At 55.1% G+C, this 22,402-nt stretch overlaps 1 protein-coding gene across 1 annotated transcript in view; it reads right to left on the bottom strand.

The window, feature by feature from the left end:
• The window catches only part of NTSR1 (neurotensin receptor 1), a 56,931-nt gene that overhangs the window by 5,316 nt on the left and 29,213 nt on the right, over positions 1 to 22,402 (bottom strand). The window contains exon 2 of the mRNA XM_010601152.2: positions 2,045 to 2,246. Within this exon, the coding sequence (XP_010599454.1) occupies positions 2,045 to 2,246 (202 nt within the window). The remainder of the gene's footprint in view (positions 1 to 2,044; positions 2,247 to 22,402) is intronic.

Here is a 22,402-nt window from a genome sequence, read left to right as displayed (position 1 = left end):
CAGCCCTGGGCCTGCCACCCCCTGGCTCCCCTGCCCACTCTGGTGATGAGGGTGACAAGGGCAGCGATGGCCTCTGTGCTCACAGCTCCGGTGGGAGGAGGCATCTGGGGCTGGTTTCTGCTCCTTCCATGGCCATCCCTGCCACAGGGTTTATGATGATTGTTCTTTCCTTTATAAAACATGAGCACAGATTCTGGGTTACTCTGGCAGTGAACAGCACCACTCTGAGTCAAGTGACTCACCAGCTTCCCTGAGTCAGAGAGCGCTGCCAAGGGCAGCACTGGTGGTGATGGGCCTGCCGGCACTCTTGGCCACGGTGCACTCCAGGCTTTCTGAGTATTTGCTGTCAAGGACATTCTGAGGTACTTCTTGGAAGCTGCAGGTGTCACACTAATAAAACCGGTCCTCATGCCATATCCCCCAAACAGACATTCACCCCACAGTAGGAGGCAAGTGTGAGATCAGAAAGCTTGCAGAAGACGAGGGATTCCTGCAGCGGTGACCTGCAGCTGGGGACTGCTAACCAGGCGGCACAGAGCATGGGGGATGCCTGCCTGCTGGAAACCAAGCAGCTGCACGTGCTGTGATGGCGCAGAGGCGTGAGGACAAAGGGGAGGGAGTCCACTCTTGAGGGGTTTGGTCAGAAAATGGTGCTCTGGATCCCCACCCACCTGTCTGTCCCAGGATTAGCCCATGGCTGGAATGAAAATCCAGCTCACGTTAAATACAAAGTAAAATACATGATTTTCATCATAGTTGATGTTTTTCAGATGCGTTCCTTCACTCAACAGTCAGGGGAGTTGTCCCAGTGCTGACAGTCCGCAGACGAGCTCTCACCCCACCACGCACTGAAATGATAGTTTGGATATACTGCACTAAATAAAACACACCATTATGCTTCTTTCTACTTTTGACAAGTGGTTTCTAGAACATTCCACAATGACCCACGTGTCTCACATTACACTGTACTGGATGGCGCTGTGCTAGACCCAGAACCAGAGGCAAGTAGTCATTCCCGTTGCGCAGGGCTCCAGGCCATCTGCCTGAGGGTGGCGATCAGGAGGGCTGCTGGGGCCAGCAGAAGGCACAGTCCAGTGCTCTGTGGGGTTCCACCTCAGCTGCCATCTTGTGGGGCTGGCTGGCAAGCAGGGTTGCCCTTAGGAGTTGGGGGCAGCAGGGTGTCTAGGGAACGAGCTTCCCTCACCAATGCCCACCTCTCTGAGCATGGCCAGACCCAGGGACACACGGGCCAGAATACCAAAGCCCTCACAAGACATAAGCTCCCCCTTGCTCTCCTGTGACAGGGTGGACTTGGGGCCTTTGGGGGTTCATTCCTCAAGACTCCCTATTAGATTTGCAGAGCCTTGGGGGGGGGGTGGTCACATTCCGGGCCTCATCTGTTGACACCTCACACCTGATTTAGTTGCCAGGGTGGACCTGGCACTCACATAGTCCAAAAGCTCCTCGGGTGAAGGCTGGGAGCATCAAGCCAGCCCCTCTGCAGGGTGATGCACTCGGCCACATGGATCTGGCCAAACCCTGGAAGGAGGCCTGGAATTCAGGTCAGGAGTGGGAAGGAGGAGGCGGAAGGCACCTGAGTCATCCACTGATGAATGAATGAATAAATGGATGGATGAAGGAAGAAAAAACGAATGAATGGATGGATGGATGAAGGGCAAAAAGAATGAATGGATGATTTGATGGATGGATGGAAAAATGAGTGGATGGATGAATAAATGGATGGATGAATGAAAGAAGAAAAACGAATGAATGGGTGGATGGATGAAGGAAGAAACAACAAATAGAAGTGGATGATTTTAATGGATGGATGGATGGAAAAATGAATGGGTGGATGGATGATGGGTTGGTGGTTGAGTGGGTGGGTGGATGGATGGATAAAGCTGAAAAGCAGCACCACGGCCCTGATTGAAGCAAGCACTCCTGAGTCTTGGCATTAATGTGCTTTGTCCCCATGTCTTTGAAGCTCTCCCTCTGGTGACCTTGGGCTGTTGCCCACCCCTAGCAGGACCCAGAAGTTACGTACGTAAGACCCGGGCGCCATGCCTCAGGGCCTGCACCCTGCCAGGCTCGATGGACATGGTGAACGTGGTTTGCTGGCCCCCAATGGTGCAGACCTGGTCCTGCTCGGCTGCCTGGCGCACCATGACAGTCAGCTTGTTGACGATGATGGTGTTCAGAATCGAGATGACCACCATAGGGAACACGAAAGAGACGAAGGTGTTGACCTGTAGGAGAAAGGGTGGCTGTCAGACCTCCTGCTGAGCCAGTCTGGGCTCCTGCAAGGGAGATATCACCCTCTGAATCAGTCCTGGGCACCCAGCATGCTGGCTGGGGCTAAGGGTCTGGGTGCGGGGGTGCTCAATCAATGCGAACATAGGCTGTGGGGAAGAACCAGAGGCTCAAAGCCCCAGGTCTGGCACAGCACACCTGCAAATCCTGCCCTGAGTGCGTGGCTGCTCCCCCTGAGCTCTCTCGAAAAGAAGGGCTGAGCCCAAGACCTTCCATTCTGCATGCCAGGGGTTCAAATGTCGATACTAAAGGCAGAGCCTGCCTCCTGCTGCATGGCAACTGCCTCTCAGAGCACAGAAAGGTGGGAGCTACTCCCCCCACAACACTACCTCTAACCTAATTGCTAACCCAGTCTGTATTGGGGAAACTGAGTCTCAGGGAGGCCAAGGGTTGTGTCCAAAGTCACTTTGCTTGTAAGTGGCTGGACCAGACCTTGAACCCTGGCCTGAGTCTGAGTTTGGCTCCTTGGATGTACCAGGCTGAGAATAGCCTTTGCAGGCACCTGCTTGGCCAGGGGGAGCTGTGGCCTTGTTGGGGAGGGTGGCTGGCTGGCTCCCCACGACAGGAGCGAGACCTCCTCAGTGGGCAGGTGAGCAGTGGGCAGCTCCTGGGCTGAGGGAGAGCTGTCCCCCCAACCCGAGCTGTCCCCACTGGCCTCCGCCCCAGGCAGCGGTGACAGTGGAGGGGCTCACAGCCACCTGGAGCAGCTCCTCTCTTAAACACACTCTCCTGCCTACAATGTTTTGATGTTTCTGGCTTCCAAGCACTTGCAGTGTGCAATCTCAAGATTGGGGATGAAGGCTGCTGCTAAGCTGTTCTTAGGCTCATTTTGAATTCTCAGATGCAAAGAGGCTTTTGGTTGTTTGCAGAAACTGTCTGCCCTGGCTCTGTGGCTTGGTAGCGGTGGCAGTGCATTTACTAGGAGTCTGTGGGGGACCCACAATTGGGGTTCCCTGGGCTGGGCCCCAGCCACCATCCCCTATGTCTCCATACCTGGGTCTGCCCTGGGCTCTCGAGCAGAACTATGGATTCTGTGGGTGAGGTTTCATCTTGGCACGATGGTCACAATTGTCCCAGTGAGGACGACCCAGAGGCAGCCCAGCAGACACAAACAGGTGCTCTCACACGCTGGGTCCTGCGTCTCTCTACTCGTCAGTCTGCAGCCACTCCCTGAAGCAGATAGTAGTGCCCCCTTTTACAGATGGTGAAACTGAGGCATAGGGACTGTGCAACCTGTCCCGAGCCCCGCAGAGGCTCACACACATCATGGCATGGCAGGGGCCCAGAGGATTGGGGATCCCTCGGACAGTGGGCAGTGGCCACAGAGAACCAGGGCAGTGCTGGAGGGCGCTGCGGCCAGAGGTTTCTGGAGCCGTGAGGCAGGTGGGCTCTCTCCCTGGGGTTCCAGGCGTCCGTCTGTCTGTCCGTCTGACCATGCTTGCCTCCTTTCGGGGCACTGGCCGGAGCTGTGCCTCTGAAGGCCCTGCCTGTGGCAACGACAGCTCTGACGAAGGGAAGTCCCAGCCTCAGAATCTGCTCAGGAGAACTCGGTGGCCTTTGGGAGGCGGCTGCAGCCTGTGCTCACCTTCAGGTCCCATTACAGCTTGGCTAAACAGACACTGGGTCGAACACATGGAGAAAGGTTGGTTCCACCCCTGGGGGGACAGCTGGTCCTACATCGGCCTGCCTCAGTGCCAACTGCTCTGTCCAGCCTCCAGGAACCTACCCCGGGGGAGGCTCTGTCCAGGCTCCTGAGTGGCTTGGGACCTGGGGGCCTGCACTTCACCCTCTGTTCATCTTGGCTGCTCTGTGTTTGGGGTCCACCTGCTGCAGGACCACAGGGTGCTGTCATGGCTGAGCCAGGTCAGGAGACCCTCTCCACTCTTGGGAAGGCTTTGGAGTCCTGGGAAGGTCTTGGGGTCCCGGGAAGGCCTTGGGGTCCCAGGAAGGCCTTGGGGTCCTGGGGGCTGACAGGCCCAGCCTCAGGAAACAAAACCATTTCCCATGAGTCACGGCAGACAGTGTAATTTAAACATAGTGAATGTATCCAACACAGATTTAAAATACCACACCTCTCTTCAGCACAGGCAGCAAAAACAGCTACTTCTGGGGGCCTGGCGGGGGTGGCCAGCAGCTATCGAGTCTGGCCTGAGGCCCCCCAGCTGCTCCCCACTGGCCTGGCCTTCTGAGCCCCAGGCTGGGCTCTAGAGGGAGGGGTGCTGGGGCTGGTGGGGCCAGGGCCTAGTGACCTGAGTGGTGGGACCAGGGCCTAGAGACCTGAGGGGCAGGGCCTAGTGACCTAAGGGGTGGGGTCAGGGACTAGTAACCTAAGGGGCAGGGCCAGGGCCTAGTGACCTAAGGGGCAGGGCCAGGGCCTAGTGACCTGAGGGGTGGGGCCAGGGCCTAGTGACCTGAGGGGAAGGGCCAGGGCCTGGTGACCTGAAGGGTGGGGCCAGGGCCTAGTGACCTGAGGGGCAGGACCTAGTGACCTGAGGGGCAGGGTAAGGGCTTAGTGACCTGAAGGGTGGGGCCTAGTGACCTGAGTGGTGGGACCAGGGCCTAGAGACCTGAGGGGTAGGGCCTAGTGACCTAAGGGGTGGGGTCAGGGGCTAGTAACCTAAGGGGCAGGGCCAGGGCCTGGTGACCTGAAGGGTGGGGCCAGGGCCTGGTGACCTGAAGGGTGGGGCCAGGGCCTAGTGACCTGAGGGGCAGGGCCAGGGCCTGGTGACCTGAGGGGTGGGGCCAGGGCATAGTGACCTGAGGGGCGGGGCCAGGGCCTGAACTGTTAGTCTCTGCTGCCCTTGGGCAGGAGCCTGGGAGCCAGCCTTCCTGCCTGCTGACCCTCCCCTGCGTCCCTCTACCTGGCCTGGAGGTCCCGGCTGCCCCCTGGCTCCTGGATCACCACCTCGGCCACGCAGGCCACACGCTGACCTCAGACCTCTGCACCTTTGCCCGGCTGTACCCTTGAAAGGTGCTGCTGTTTCTGCAACACTCCCTCAGGGGGCCCCTCCGCATGTGCTGAGCATCACATCCTGAGAGGTCCCTGGCCACCCTGTCGTTTCTGTCAGAGCACCTACTTTGGCTGGTTCTTTCCGGTGTTTATTTCTTGTTCACTGTTCACCAAGTACTCAGCTGCTGAGGGCAGGTCCATGCCCACCGTGGTGATCTCAGTGTCCTGGGTGTCCAGCACACAGAGTGCTCAGTACACACTGGGGGACCCCCCGATCATGATTGCGAGCTCCCCGAAAGGGCCTGGATCCTTTCTTCCTGCCTGGCTCGAGCTGGGCCTGGGGTGGTGGCAGGGCTGGTCAACCACCTGCCAATGACCTGGGCCCAGTCTGTGTCCAACACGGCCCCCACACCCCTGCACCTGCCGCCTGCGCCCAGAACAGGGCCAGCCGTGCCATCCAGGCCCAGATACCCTGAGGCACGATTCCTCACTGTGGGGGCAGCTCTGAGCCTCACCCACGCCCACCCAGCAGGGTGTCCTAGAAGCCCTTCCTCCTTGAGCCGGGGGCTGGGGTGGGCCCTGTGCTCACCCTCCCAGAATGCTCACTGGCTGCTGGTTGCTGTCGTGTTAATCTTCCATCCACAAACCCCAGAGTCATGAGGACATACTGGGGGGCAGGGTGCTGAGTGAGGGATTGGGGTGCCCCACCCTGGAGCCAGCTAGGTGGCTCTGGGCAGCTGCCCCGGCTGCCGGCTCAGAGGCTGGTCTAACGGTGGGAAGCTGTCACTGATTGAATTGCGTCCCTCAAAAATACATGTATCAACTTGGCTAGGCCATGATTTCCAGGACTGTGTGATTGTCCACCATTTTGTCATCTGATGTGATTTTCTGCAATTTTCCAATGTGTTGTAAATCCTAACACTATGACGTTAATGAGATGGATTAGCAGCAGTTATATTGATGAGATCCACAAGATTAGATAGCGTCTTAAACCAATCTCTTTTGAGATACAAGAGAAGCGAGCAGAGAGACATGGGGACCTCATACCACCAGGAAAGCAGCACCTGGAGCAGAGTGCATCTTTTGGACCCAAGTTGCCTGCACAGAGAAGCTCCTAGACCAAGGGAAGATTGATGACAAGGACCTTCCTCCAGAACAGACACAGAGAGCCTTCCCCTGGAACCATCGCCCTGAATTTGGACTTGTAGCCTACTAGGCTGTGAGAGAATAAATTTCTCGTTGTTAAACCACCCACCTGTGGTATTTCTGTTATAGCCACACTAGATAACCAAGACAGGATTGCAGGATTGTGGGGGGTCTAGGCATCTGAGCTGAGGGCCCTGGCCAAAGATGTGCAGTCCACCAGTCCGGGGAGGCCTCCCCAGGGCATCCCCCGCTCCCCCAGCTTGTTCCTCCACTCTCGGGGAGGACTGTGAACTTGCAGCCCTGCACCTGAGCTAAGAACTCTGCCTACAGGCAGGGCCCCGGGGAGTTTCAGGGCACTCAGGGGTCCCTGCTTGTCCACTTGCTCACCATGTGACCCAGAGCAGGTCCAGATCCACCTCCCAGTCTCAGCTTTCTCATTCCAAGATGAAGATAACATGATGCTTAGCTCAGTGTCTACAGCAAACAGTTTGTGCTTGACTACCAACCTAAAGGTTGGAGGTTCAAACCCAGGCAGTGGCTCCACAGAAGAAAGGCCCGACAATCTGTTCCCATAAAGATTACAGCCTAGAAAACCCTATGGGGCAGCTCTGATGTCACATGGGGTCTCCATGAGTTGTAACTGACTCAATGTCAACTGGTTTTGTTTTGTTTTTTCCTATGTTGCTGTTGTTGTTAGGTGCCGTTGAGTCAGTTCCGACTCATAGTGACCCTATGTACAATGGAACGAAACACTGCCCAGTCCTTCACCATTCTCACAGTCATTGCTATGCTTGAGCCCATTGTTGCAGGCAGTGTGTCAACCCATCTCGTTGAGGGTCTTCCTCCTTTTTGCTGACCCTCCACTTTACTAAGCATGATGTCCTTCTCCAGGGACTGATCCCTCCTGATAACATGTCCAAAGTATGTGAGATGCAGCCTCACCATCCTTGCTTCTAAGGAGCATTCTGGCTACATGTACTTCTTCCAAGACAGATTTGTTCATTCTTTTGGCAGTCCGTGGTGTATTCAATATTCTTCGCCAACACCATAATTCAAAGGCATCAATTCTTCTTCGGTCTTCCTTATTCATGGTCCAGCTTTTGCATGCATGTGAGGCAACTGCAAACACCATGGCTTGGGTCAGGCACACCTTAGTCTTCAAAGGTGACATCTTTGCTTTTTAACACTGTTATTTTCTATAGCAGGGTACATACTCAGCAGTTGCCAGGATTAATTTTGGGGGGCAGTTAAGAGGCAAAGAGAACAGGTTGTGGGGGGCAGGGCTCAGCCTGGGAAGCTGGAGGGGTGGCTCTGGGGCTGTAGCGGGAGATAGGACTGAGATAAGACGGGGCCTGGGCTCTGCTCTCCAGGCACTGGCAATTTGGGGGCAGGAAGGAGGTAGAGTGAGAGATTTTAAACCAATGAAGAAAGGACGAGGCTAGGAGCAGCTGCGTGAAGGGTCTGCCTGGAGGGGGCGCGGAGCTGAGTGATGGAGAGAACTGTTGGGGGCCCCAGGAAGGGGGATTCCCTCCTCACTGGGGGCGTCTCCATCCCTCATGAGGCTGGGGGCTTCCAGCAGGGAAGGGCAGAGGTCGGAGGGAGGCGGGCGGAATGCTGGGAGAGGTCCCAGGAACCTGCTGGCCCCACATGGGAGCGGACAGTCGGCTCTCCACCCCTGAACCTGCAGTCAGCCCCATGAGACTCACCATTACCTTCTCTCCTCATTAAATGCTCAGAGCTCCTGTCCCCCTCCATCCACTTTCTTCTGAAGAACAGCCACTTGTTTTGCAAAAGAAAAAAAAAAAAAAAAAAAGCAAACCCGTTGCTGTGGAGTAGCTTGCGACTTGTAGTGACCCTATAGGACAGTGTAGAACCGCCCTATAGGGTTGTTCCCAAGGCTGTAAATCTTTACAGAGAAGACTGTCACATCTTTCTCCTGTGGAGGAGCTGGTGGGTTCAAACTATGGACCCTTAGGTTTGCAGCTGAGCTCTTTAACCACTGCGCCACCAGGGCCCTGCTTGTTTTGTACCTGCAGCCTTTTTCTCGACAATCCCACTGTGCTTAGATAAACAGACAGCCCCTGGACTTGGACGTCTTCACAGCTCAGCAGCCTAGTTGCCTGAGTGGGAAGGTATGAAATGCTGCTCAGTATGTTTGCAAACCTTGTGTTTCCAATGGCAGCTGGAGAGGCAAGGTGGAGAAAATGTTTCTGCTCCAAGTCCTCTCCAATCCTTCAGAGACCGCCCCCCCCCATGGCCTGGCAGGGGACCACCCCCCAGAGCAGACGACCAGTCCCTCACCAGGCTCAGGCTCAGGGCTGACCTTCTTTTAACTCCCCCTACCAGACGTGGCTGCTAACCAAAAGGTCGGCAGTTCGAATCCAACAGCCACTCCTTGGAAACCCTATGGGGCAGTTCTACTCTGTCCTACAGGTTCACTTGAGTCGGAACGACTTGATGGCACCTAACAACAACAACTGGGAGACAGACGCCAGACAGGACAGAAACTCCTCAATCCCAGTTGATGCTGAAATGGAGCAAACTTGAGGTTTCCCTCAATCCCCTGCCTCCCTTCTCTGTGAGGCCAGGGTTGCAATGCCATTAATTCCATGAGGGCTGTATGTCACTGTGATTCAGTGCAGCCTGGCTTCTGGCTTGGAAAAGTAGGAATTCGGGAAGACTTCAATGACTGCCATCCACCCCACGGGGCACTCAGCCACCCTCATGAGCACAAATCTGGGGGGCCCAAGATGAGGACTGAGCAGCAGAGGAAGGCTGGGTATAGTGCTTGCCATTGGGCCTGATGGTCAGGGGACAGCAGTGCATCCTCACTGGGGGTGTCTCCACCCAGGATAGCACTGGAGAGATACCCAACCAACAGGCCAAGGTGGGTTTGCAGGCGAGAGGGCTGAGTACCTGGGGGAGTCTCAGAGCATGTCCTTTTTTTATTGTAAAAATATTGATAACACAATGTTTTCCACTTCAGTGACAGTCATGAGCAGTGACATCACTCATGTTGTGCAGCCGTTGCCAAACCTCCCTTCTCCACAAACAGAAACTCAAAGCTTCCCAGACAATGGCTTCCCTCCCCCTCTCAGTGTAGGTTCTCTTGAATTTCGAGCCACGAGAAGGAACTGCTGCACAGAAGGCCAAGTTGGACTAACAAGAGCTGCTGGGTTGCTTGTCCAGAGTGTGCCCTTGCCCCTCGTGGGGAGACCCAGACCACAAACACCACCTCACCATCCTGGAGCTGGGGCATTACTCAAGGAGGAAGGGTGCTGGACATTGGGGGTCTGTTCCCCTCATTTCAAAGTGGGGCCCTGGGGCTGTGTCTTCCAGGGCCGACAGCCCCCGGCTCTCAGGCGTGAAGTCATTCAGGGCACCTTGGCCAGCTCCCATCCACTGGGAGGATGTCATGGGGAAGTCGGACTGTGGAAAAGGAGACAGAAATGGCAGCAGCCCAGGGGAGGCCAGCCCCAGAGGACACTTGAGATGTTGGGGTTCTTTTGCAAGTGAGTGTTTGGGAAGACAGGACGGGACTCAGCTGTAAGGAAATCAGCAGGTTGAGCCTGTCCTAGAAGGCTCCAGTGGTGGCCAGCCTCAGGATGCGTACTGTCCTTCTGTCCCCACTCCTTGCCCTTGGCCATCCCTCATCAGGGGTCTCGTGAGCAGGTGGCATGTGCTCTAATCCTGCTGCTGGGGTCAGAAATCAAAGGTGTGGGGGTTGCTACCCTGTAGGGGCAAATGGGATCCACAGCAGACAACAGTCCAGAAAGCAAAGGGATCAAAGTGACAACATGCTGCTGTGTGGGTCAGCACTGACCAGAGGGCTGGCCACATGGCCCGGGCCCTCGCACCTCCCTGATCTGTTAGTGCAGACCAAGCTTCTGAGTGTGTGCTCCTGAGTGTGCTCCTGAGTGTGTGCTGAGTGTGTGCTCCTGGGCGTCTGCTCCATTGAGGAGCCACATGGCCCAGAGCCTTGCACCTCCCTGGGGAACTGTCCTTTTCTGAGCTGCCCCCCATTTTGTGGGGCAGACTGACTCCCAGAGGAAAGGGACCTCGTAAGGACCAGAGGATAGGAAGGGGTATTTAACCAGAAGGGGTATGTAAGCCATCTTTCATGTCTGAAAGGCCAACACAGGGAGGAGAGATTAGATAAGCCATGTGGAGCTTCAGGCTTGGCCACTTCCAGCAACAGCATACTCAACCCTTCACAAAGCAGTCCATCACTAGAGAGCTCTGGTATGTAGATTTCGGCTCAATACAAAAAATAGTATTTTGAATCCCTCCAATTTCCTAGTTGATATGCCTTGTTCCTTAGAAGCAAGGATGGTGAGACTTTGGACACATCATCAGGAAAGACCAGTCACTGGAGAAGGACATCATGGTTGGTAAAGTAGAGGGTCAGTGAGAATGAGGGAAACCCTCAATGAGATGGATTGACACAATGGCCATAACAATGGACTCAAACATACCAAGATCATGAAGATGGTGCAGGACCAAGGAACATTTCCTTCTGTTATACATAAGGTCACCATGAGTCAGAGCTGACTGGACAGCAGCTAACATCAACAGTTGATACTACATTCTATAGCTAACCATTACAGGGTTTTCCGTGAGCTGACACCATGCTCAGTACTTTACATGTATCATCTCATTGAATAATGCCAAATTTATGAGGTAGAAACAATGGTTTCCCTCACTTCATAGATGAGAAAACCAAGTCCAGAAGAGTGAACAGCCCTGAACACAGGCTATCTGCCCTGAGCTCTCACTTCCCTCATCATGGGGCCACCCTAGAGTGGGGAACAGCTCCAGGTGCACAAATGCATATTGAGTGCCGACATGAGCCAGATGGGGGTGTAGGGTCCTGTCCTCATCAGTGAAGCTGTGATGGGCATGTTCCCCGGCCTCAGATCCCTGGGGCAGGGGGGTGGGGGGCGTGTAGTTTTCTGGGAAGATGCAGTTTTGAGTAAACCTTCTAGTTCGAAGGCCATGACTTGCTGGTAATCTCTCAGGTCCTGAACCTCTGCAGCAGCCTCTATCTACTTCGCTCTCCTTTCTGTGACCCCTTCTCCTCCACCCTGGCCCCTGTGATCTTTTTTCAGGTCAGAATTTCTGGGAGAGGCTGGAACAGAGTCAGTGACCAGAGCCTCAGACTCAGGAGAATGCCTGAGCCCAGAGAGCCTGGGCTGTTCAGCACCACAGACAGAGCCCAGGCTTGCTTGGGGGTCGGCGGGGAGGCACTGGTGGGGGCTGGCACTGGCGGCGGCGGGGGAGTTACTGGTTGGAAGCATCAGATGAAGGGGCCCCAAGCCAGCCGGGAGCAGAGACCATGTCAGCGACACTTCCAGCTGCCCTCAAGTCTCCAGAAACCTCCCCACATCTGTCTGTGTGGCCATGTACATGGGAGTTGGGACCTTTTCCCGCCTGGTTTGCAGGAGCCAGAGGCCGCTGTGCGAGCTGAACTTGGTAAACAGAGCCCCTTAGAAGCCACATCCTGTCTGCTCTTGGCCAGGCTGCAGGGCTGGCACCAACCCCGCAGTCTGGAGTCCATTGGCGAAGCCTGGAGGGCCTCAATCGGATTAGGAAATGGCCTTCCCAGCATCCTCCTCCTCCACCTGTGCCTGCGGCAGTGAGATGGCCCAAGGTTGGGGGAGGATGAGACACCCAGACCCCATGCCCTTGGGAAGGGTTCCCTCACGTGCAGCACAACCAGGTGAGTAATTCAGTGGGTACTGGGGGTGGCCTTGGCTGAGAGCCCTCAGCAGCAGCTGCGGGGTCTTGTTAGCTGCTCCGAACGTAGCAGCTGGGGTGGCAAATGGCTTTTCAGTCACGCCAGCTCCTCTCAAAGATGCATCGGAGGGTCTGACACTGCAGTTGGCTAGTAGGGGATGTGGGCTGAGGGCCCGTCTGCTGTATTTTCAAATATCTGTAGGCTAAAAGCCCATTAGAGTTTTCACATCAGTGGGGCATGTGCTAAGGAGCAACTAGGGGGGTCTAAACATCCTTGAAAATGACAGGCGGCAGCGCAGCCGTGAGTGGGGAGGGAATTCTGATCCTGGCCCAGCCCCCACGTCTGCACTATGGTGCGGCTGGTCATGGTGAGGATTTGAGCGGGAAGAAGCTTGGTGGTTAGACAAGGAAAAAGGAAGACAGAAGAAGAATGGACACAATAGAACTGTGGGGCTGGAGAATAATATTGAATATATACTGTGGACTTCCAAAAGAATGAACAAGTCAGTCTTAGAAGAAATATAACCAGAATGCTCCTTAGAAGTGAGGATGGTGAGACTCCATTTCACTTACTTCAGACACGTCATTAGGAAAGACCAATGGCTAGAAAAGGACATGGTGTTTGGTAAAGTAGAGGGTCAATGAAAATGAAGAAAACTTTCGATAAGATTGATTAACACAATAGCCACAACAAAGAACTCAACATACCAATGATCATAAAGATGGCACAGGACCGGGCAATGTCTCCTTCTGTTGTACCATGTGGCAGCCACGAGTCAGAGCTGATTTACCAGCAACTAACAATGACGACAGTGATGACAACACGCTTTATTTCACAGGCAGAGAAACCGAGGCCTGAAGAGAATGTGACCCTCATGGGGAGCCCCCTGTGACAAGTCCGAAGCTCTGAGGTCAAGCCTCCCTTGCCTGGCAGCTTCCCATCTGGTGAGAACTGGCACTGCTTATCTCTCCCACCAAGATGTGAGCCAATCTAACCATCTTTGCAAAGCCTTTTGTTTGCATTTTTCTAAACTTTAGGGCACACATTTGACTTGGAGGAATCCACAATGGTGCCACCTCATTTAGCACCGAGTGTCTGGAGGTTCAGCGTATGCCCTTGGCGGAAGTCAAGTGTCAGAGCTCTCTGCTCCAAGCAGGAAAACTTGAATGTGGTCTTTATTGAGACCCCAAGGCTGTATGGAAGTTGGGAGTGGGATTCCAGAGAGTTTGTGCAAACCCCTCTGTTGTTACCAAGGAGGCGAGATCCTGCAGGGTTGTGCTGTTGGGGTCACGTGGTTACAAGCAGGAATTAGGTTTACGTTTTGGAATGCACAGTTAGGAAGCCTTGTGCCCCACATGCCAGGACTGGTGCCTGGGCTCGAGGTTCCTGGGGATCTGTCCCCCACCCTGCGCACAGCCCACAGCCTGGTTCTCTGCACTCCTCATCACCTGGCAGTTGAATCTCCGGCCCCGCCACTTCCAGTGTATCCTTGCCATGTAATTGCGTGGACAGTTTAGCAAATATCCTGTCCCCTCTCTGTTCCCGATCACCATCCGCCAACAGTCAGCCGCTCTGCCTCCCCAGTAGACAGCTGGCTCTGGGCCCAGCCTCCTACTTGCTTCAGTAGGATTAGCACCTGCCCCTGCTTTAGATAGATCTGATTATGGGGACACAGATGGGCGTGTCCTCCCTGCCCCCCAGAAGAGGCCACAGTGATGGCGGCTGGGACTCACCCCAACTCAGCCAACATGCGGCCAAAATGTTTGTTCCATGGGGACCAGCCCCTGGCTGGACAGGACCTTAACCCCTGATAGTGACCATTTAGGCTCCTCCAACCAGGTCTCCTCTGGGATGGGGAAGCTGTGAGATCCTAAAGGCACTACCTTCTACCCCTGAATGGCTGTGTGGACAACAGTGCGGGTCCTGGGAAGCTGTCACAACCAGATCATACCAATGCAGAATCTGAGCTCCTAAGAATGGAAGCAGCTGCCGTTTCCAGTGGACAAAGGCTAAACAAGGAAATTATGAGGGATGGTGGTGTGTAGGCAGGAGAGCCACAGGGCGTACCGCTCCCCTGCCTGATTATCCCAGCATCAGTTAAAGACCTTTGTCCCCTTTCCACCCTGCAGGGCCTGAAGGACCTTAGCGTGGGCACATGACAACCCCAGGTTCCACATTTGTTTGTCTCCTTTAAAGTGACACAGGACCTTTCTTTAAAATAGTAAACAGGCTTGGCGTGCGTGCTTTACGAATGGCTCAGGCACTGACACAGCTGTTCTCCGGCAGTTCGTGTGGCAACGGCTGTGGGATGGGGCAAGGCCAGGCTTCCTCTTGTTCCTAGATACTGGAGTGAAGAGGAAGCTGGCCGATTCTAATCTTGCCAGGTGGCCTGAGCATGTCCTTTCTCACCTGTTTGCCCCTAGTGGGCTGGGCCGTCCTGAAGAACTTCTGGCTCTAAGGCCTTGACCCTCGGCAAGCCCTGGCCAAGTTGCTGCGGCCATGAGGCTGCACTGCGGTCAGCTCTGCTCTTGGCCTCGCCTCTTGCTCTGCCCCCTGCCCCCACTGGAAACAGGGGGACTTGGTGTAGAAGATGCCCCGAGATATGGCCATGACCAAGGCCAAGACGCCATCTGTGGGATGACTAAGCCAGGAAACACAGGAGGCTGACTGTCCACCAGGCGAGCAACCCCCAGGGCCGCTGCGGTGCAGGTACTGCTGAGAGGGACCCCTGGTGTGTCCATATGCTCATCAGCCAGCTCCTTTTCTTCCCAGAACTCATGGGCAGCTGAGGCAATTTCAGGAATGAGGTTGTGCTGTGGGCACCTGCCCGGTGGCTCCACCCTTAGGTGCTGCACTGGGAGGTTGGCCTGAGGCTGCGGGTTCCTGCCCTGTCAGCAGTCACAGATGCTGAGCAGAGGCAGGCTCGGAGACACCCCTCTTCTTGGAACGTTACTGGCTGCGCCCCACCTTCCACCTATCCCCTCCTGCCCACTTTGTCCACTCATCACGCAGTACCTCCTGGATGTACCACCTGCACTCAGCTCACTTTGCCTGATGGGCACGGCTTCTCCCAAGCCTGTGAGTGTTGGCCCCTGGAGTTGTGCGCAGCAGTGCCACCCATACCACCCCAGAAGGTGAGCTGGTTTAAACAAGTCCTCACCACGACTGACCTCCAGTTAGGGCTCATCGCCCCGGAACCACAAGGGACTCACAGGGTCAAATCCACAGCAGTGGGGGACAGAGTGGGGACAGCTGTCTCACACTTGCAGGTTGGGTGAGACACACAGGTGGCTGAGTCTGCGCAGTTAGACCCCAGGTCCTGTGAGTCCTGAGAGGCCTGCGTCACCACAGAGAGCCCCGACCACGTGGCATTCCTTTAGGGTTGGACTGTCTTGGTCTCCTAGGGCCGCTGTAACAGGTACACAGAGTGGGGTCATTAAGGAACAGACATGCTCTCACAGTTCCAGAGGCTGGGAGTCTGAAGTCAGAGTGCCTGCAAGGCCAAGCTCTCTGTTCTAGGGGGAGATCCCCTTCTTTCTCAGCTTCTGTAGCTCTGGGCATTTCCCGGTGTTCCCAGGCTTGTAGACGACGCTCACATGGCGTCCTCCCGCCACGTGTCTGTTCCTTCCTTTTATGGCACCACTCAGAAGGGCCTGGGATTAGCACCCATCCTACTCTGGTGTGGCCTCATTAGGTGATAAGAACAGGAAAATTCTATTTCCAAACGGGGCCATATTCACAGCTAGAGGAGTCAGGTCTTGAACACATCTTCTTGGGGGACATACTTCCATCCATATCCAGGGCTTTCCTGGGTTCTGACTCTGAGGCACTGGCCGGTGGGATCGGTGACTCTCCATGAACAAGACTAAGGAACATGCTGGTCTTGTGGACGTGGAACGCGTTTTGAAAAGGATGCCGGGCAGCTTCTCTACCCTGTACCACACCGAGCGTGACTCAACCACTCCTCCCATCCAGGTATGAGGTCTATTGTCTCTCCCCCCACCCCAAGTCTGGGCTGGCCTGTGACTGGCTTGGACCCATAGATGTGGTGCGCCTGGTGTATGTCACTATCAAGAGAGTGGTGGGGGTGTCCCGAGCCCACCTGGTCACCTGTGGTGGACAGAGGGCCACAGCGAGGTCCCAATGCAGACTCCGCGTTCGCTCATCTGTCGACAGCTTCAGGACCCTTTGCAAAGTGGAGCTGGGCACTGCCTCCTGCAGGTTACTCTGTGAACACCAGTGAGAGCTGTGAGGATCCAGCAGGGCTTGGTTCTCACAGAGGGACCAGGGGGTGGGGGGCAGGAGAGGGGCACCCCGCTTCCCAGCTCCAGGGCCAAGGGCATCGAGCACAAGCCCGGGCTGCGCTGTCCCCCGAGGAAGCCCATGGCTGGGAGCGCCTTTGGCCACCTGCCTGGAATCCACAGACATCACACCTCCCTCCACGAGGGTCCTGCACCCTCACTGCCATTACACCTCAGAACACACTCTCGGAGGGTAACTCCAGCCTTTCACAATCACCACACACTGGTTTCTTTTGAGGGTGGAAATGAGCAGATTTGGACGATAATTGCTGGGCTCTGAGAAGAACTTTGTAACAAGGGGGGGGGTTGAACAAAAGTGGGTTCAGAGTAGGCCGCTTGGAAGAAAACTTTGCCCCGGAAACAGAATCGGCAGGAAGCCCTGTCCCTGCCCAGCCCTGAGCTCTGCCCTGCTGGGGTGGGTAGGGGGATGCTGGCTCCATCCTATCACCCTGCAGGCTACGACAGAGGAAGCATGGTAAGTTTTCTCCTGATTTAGTTTGTCGGTCACCTCTTTTAGGCCCCACTCCCACCTTATGAGGTAGACTCGGCTCATACCATACAGAGGTAGGGTGAGGCCCCCCCGCCGGGGTCTGCAGTGGAGCTTGGGGCCAGAGCCCCTAAGGGAGGGATTCAGGATCTAGAGCCAGAGCTGAGGTCACCTGTGTGTCAGGAAGGAGGAGGGTGAGGAAAGGGTAGAGGGGGAGAGAAGGAAGAGGGAGAGAAGGAGAAGGGGGAAGGGGGCAGGAGGAGGATGATAGAGTCTCTGGGTCACCACGAAAACAGAATGTGTGAGAATCTGCATAAGGTCAAGGGGGAGGAAGAGAAGGAGGGTGAGGAGGAGAGAGTGGGGGAGAAAGAGGGGAAGAAGGAGGGAGGAGGGGATGGGAGGAGGGGAAGGAGGTGAAGGAGGTGGGAGAAGGGGGAGGAAGGGGAGGGGGAGAGAGAAGGGAGAGGAGAAGGGGCAGGGGGAGGGAGGAAAGGGGGAAGGGGAGGAGGGGAAGGAGGGAGGCGGGTGGCTCTCCTGGGGCAGGCATTCTGGGACCATGTCCCTCTGCTTTGAGCTCCCACCCACAAGAGGAATTTAATCTCCCACCTAATAACGTGGTTGTCAGGCTCAGAGTGGTACAGGCTGCAGCCCTGGGGTTTTTTTTGGAAGAGCAGCAATTTGACCTTGATGCCACCCTCCTTGAGGACAGAAAATGAGGCATTCTCTCCACTGCCAAGGATGCTGTCCAACGCCCGCCTCTTCCGCCTGCACAACCAGCTGATTGCATAGCCGGGAAGAGGGCTGGTTGGGGGCTGGGGACTGTTGGGAGCACCCATGTGGGGACAGGCCCACCATCCCTCTGAGTGCTGTCCGCCTGCTGCAGGACAACAGACCAGGTGGTGGTTTGGGCATCTGAGTCACCGGATGGAGGGGTATCAGCCTGCCATCATGACCTGTCCAGGATTTTGGCCCCAAGCTGGTCAGTGGGTCAACTGGGCTCACCATTTGGGATTTCATTTGCTGCCCACCCTGACCTCCCCACAGTGGGCTCCTGGGGACAGGGCGGTGTTCCTGGCACTCGACACTGGGTCCCCAAAGCTCCCATGGTGCCAGCACTCAACAGTCACCCACATTTATTTCCTGGCATAGAAGGGATGAACTGCCCAACAGGGGCCACCCGCACCGGGGGCCTGAGCAGACTCTGGATCCTGAAAACTTCGCGGGGCTCATGTGGGAGGACTTGCGTGAGGCATATAGGCATACTTTTCCCCTGGCAGAGGGTGGTCTCTGGCAGCTCTGTCTAGTAGACATAGAGTCACCATGCATTTTAAAACTTCCTAGTCACCTCATATGATGCAAAAGCTGGACAATGAGAAAAGACGACAGAAGAATTGATGCATTTGAATTTCATGCTGGCAAAGAATATTGAATTTACCACAGACTGCCAGAAGAACAAACAAATCAGTCTTAGAAGAAATATAACCAGAATGCTCCTTAGAAGCTAGGATGACAAAACCTCATCTTGCTGGCTTTGGATATGTCATCAGGCAAGACCAACTGCTAGAGAAGGACATCATGTTTGGTAAAGCAGAGGGTCAGGAAAGCAAGGGAAAGCCTCCATGAGATGGACGGACACAACGGCCACAGCAATGGACTCCAACCTGCCGGAGATCATGAAGATGGTGCGGGACCGGGATCGGGTAACATTGGTTCTTTATACATGAGATCGCCATCGGTCAGAGGCAACTCAATGGGAAAAAACAACAACAACATAGAGAAGGTTGCACTAAAACAAAGCACCGCACTGAGATCCGTGGGGACACGGCGCTGCCCTGAGAACACGGCACCTTTGTAGGAAGGAGCCCTGGGGGCCTCGCCCACCCAGAAGCAGGTCCATGTTTCTAGCACTGACCACAAAGCACCCTTGGGCACCACAGCGACAGTGAGCAGGGCTGACTATGGAGAAGATCTCCTGGGGCGGGGGACTCACAGTGCACCTCTGAGGGCTCAACAAATCTCCTGGAGCTTCTTGTTCTGGATCTTTCAACCTCCACTCGATCCTGTTAGACCCTGCTCTCTTGCTCCTCACCCAGCAAGTCTCAGACACGAATAGGAGTTTCACCAACGAGCCAAGCCCCAAGGACAGGGAGCTGGGAGGGGACGGGATGGCACAGACTTGGGGGCGGGGGACCCAGGCTCCCACAGCCACCCTGCTGTGCAGCTCAACACTTGGCTTCCCCACTCCAGCCTCAGTCTCCTCACCCACAAAATAGGGGCAGTCAAAAGAACCCCCAGCCCAGAGGGTGGGCCTGAGAGTCAGCTGACATCGTGCATGAAGCACTCAGTACAGAGCTTAGTCAGCACCCAGAATGCCAGTGCCATCAGTGACCAGGCACAGTGAGTGGGTAGCTAGAATAAGTGATGGAGACACACATTCTGACACACTCAGCACACCCGTCACCCCTAATGCAAGGTCGGCTCACTGAGCCAGAGCCCCGCTCCCTTCAATCTGCTGAGGTCCGCAGTCAAGAGTGTGGTGCCTCTCTCTCCCTCCTCTCTGTCTCTCTCATTTTTTCTCCCACTTCTTTGTCTTTCTCTGGTTTTTCGTCCCTCTTTTCCTTAGTCTCTCTCTCTTCCCCCCTTCCTCTCACTCTGTTTCTCTTTGTCTCTGACTCTCTCCCTCGTTCTTCTCCATCTCTCTGTTTGTCTCTCTCTGCTTCCCTCTCCCACCATCCTTGCACACAGGCCCGTCCTGCTGGCCTGAGTTGCCCACCCTGCATCATCATCAAGTGAGATGGTCACTGAGTAAGTCCATGGCAGCACAGCTTTCCAGAACTTTCCTTTCCAACCTGGAAAGCTGGGATGGGATGTAACCCCCGCACTGGAGTTTTCAGCAGTGCCGCCCAAAGAGAAACACACAGTCCCTGCAGAATTGCTCCCCAGGCCCCACAGCAGGGTGCTTGGTGTGTGCACTTTGGGGAACGATGTTATGGGTTGAATTGTGTTCTGTAAAAAAAAAAATGGTGGTGGCAGCGCCAGACTTCATCTAACTTCACAAGGAGGAGGGAGACAGAATGAAGATCATCAGACCAAGGCTGATTCCTAGGAGATGGAGATCAGACAAACTTCCACCCTTCACCCTTTTTACCCATTCTGACACCAGCCCTTCCATGGCACTCTCTGCTTCTCTAATTGGGTCGATAGTTTGTTGCAATGGCCACACAGAACTCGCAGCTTCGGGTTTATTAGGGAAGTAACAAGTTACAATTCAGGATCAGGGACAAGTTAGGATACAGTTCTTCGGTGGGGACAGCTCCTCAGCCATGCCCACAGGCAGTCCTCTCCCTGGCCCTTGGCCCCTCAGCTCTTGGCCTGGCCTCTGCCCTGCTCAGACACGTGTTACAAAGTTATTTAGCTCTGCCAATAAGTGCCCAGAGGCACCCCACTCAGTCAGTCTTGGCCCGAAGGTGCTCAGTTCTCTCGTTCTGGCGGCTGGGAAGCCCACTGCGCCGCCTGGTGCCGGACTCCTGGTTCTGCTGCCATTGTTTCTCAGCCACTGTGTTCTGCTGTGCTTGCCACTGCTTCTTGCTGCTGCCGTGCCATCTGTCGCCATCTTCAGTGTCACAGCTCTCTCTCTCCTGGGTCTAGGAGGTTCTCAGCACAGGGACTCTGGGTCCAAAGGACACACTCCACTCCTGGCTCTTCTTGATGGTAGTGAGGTCCCCTTCTCTCCCCGTCTGGGATTGGCTTCCTTTAAGCCTAGCTGCCAAAACTGGCCAATTCCTTCGTTAGGGTTCCATACACCTTATCTGCATGATTCCACAAGGGTTTCATGCACCTCATGTGCATTATTAGTAGGCTGTCCAATCCCCTTGCTGGGTCACAAACACCTTATTTGCATAGTCCCACCCAATCATTTTACCGGAGTCAAAAAAGGCGCTGACTAGAAGGGCCATATTAAGTAATTCACTGCACTGTAGTCCCCCCACAATTTGTGCTGTAAACCCTAACTCCTATAACCAAACCAAAAAAACCCAAACCCATTGTTGTTGAGTTGATTCAGACTTACAGCCTAACCCCTATACTACTGGTTATAATCTGATTTGGGAATGGGTTTTCTTTGTTATGTTAATGAGACAGTATTAGTGTAGGGCGCGTCTTGAGTCAATGTCTTTTGAGACATAAAAAGAGCAGATTAAGCAAGAAAGAAAAGAAGCTGAGATGGGGGAAGAGAGATGCCAGGCCACGTGAAGACCACCAAGAAACCAAGGAACAAGGACCTTCCCCAGAGCCAACAGAGAGAGAAGGCCTTCCCCTAGAGCCAGCTTCCTGAATTCGGACTTCTAGCCTCCTAACTATGAGATGATAAATTTCTGTTTGTTAAAGGCACCCATTTGGTACTTCTGTTAGAACAGCACTAGAACTAAGACAAACAGCTACACGTTTTTCCCTAATTATGTTAGTTTCCTCCCCATCTGAGGCTGAAGGACGAGGCAGGGGCTCGGGTGCTCCCAGGGCGAGTATGGTAATCCCTGTTGTGACTGGCATTCAGGCTGCATTTTCTCTGACAGGCTTTCCGCAGAACAGACTCCCACTGGCTGTTTGTGCTGCTTAAATGACTTGGAATTTGCAAGTCTGATGCCACATGCATATTCATGGTGCTGGCTGCAGGCTGCCTGGGTTCTCTTCAGGGAGGGTTTATTCTCTGTGTGGGGCTCCGGGGGTGCACCCTCTCCACAGTGAGGGCGAGGCTGCCAGGGTGCCGCTCATCAGAGAAAGCTCCGGAACCTGAGCTGCCGGCCGACAGGGGCCCTTCCACCCTGTGTCAGCACCGTGCACAGGCCCCCAGCACCCCAGGTTGAGGAAGGGCAGGTGGGGGAGCTAAGCTGGGAAGGAAAGAACGTCAGCGGAAGGGGAGAAGAGGGCCTTCTAGTGGATTCCGCTTAGTTTCCTGAAACCCAAGAGGCCTGTTTGGGCACAGCAGTCTCAGAGCTCTTTCAATCCCAGTGGCCCCATGGCAGGGCTCCTGGGCTGTGGGACAAGGGGGGACCCAGGGCACCTCAAAACACCCAAACCACTCAGTCCCTTGATCTTCCGGCAGGGGGCACAGGGAGTGTCTGGGACTCATCCCCAAATGGCCACCAGCACCCACTGGAGGGACAGCCCCATCTGTGTGCTGGACGGTGGCTGCGCATGGGGACGTCCTCGGCACTGGGAACACTCCAATGTGCCAGGGAGGCAGCCTGGGGTTGGCGCTGCCAATGGAGGACCTGGAAGAGATTTCCGCCTGTCTGCGGCGGCTGTGTGACCTGGCCAGCCGTGCTGAAGTGGGCCCATTTCCCCCTCCCATGGGCTCACTCTCTACCTGCGGGTGGGAGGTCGGGTAGAAATGCACATGTCCTCCTGGCATTTCGAAAGCATAGAAATGTGGGAGCAAATGAAAGTATTCTACTTGAACCAAAACGAGAAGG

The sequence above is a fragment of the Loxodonta africana genome, chromosome 24 (genome assembly GCF_030014295.1).
Source record: "Loxodonta africana isolate mLoxAfr1 chromosome 24, mLoxAfr1.hap2, whole genome shotgun sequence".
NCBI classification, from domain to species: Eukaryota; Metazoa; Chordata; class Mammalia; order Proboscidea; family Elephantidae; genus Loxodonta; species Loxodonta africana.
This window is presented reverse-complemented; position numbering and strand designations above follow the sequence as displayed.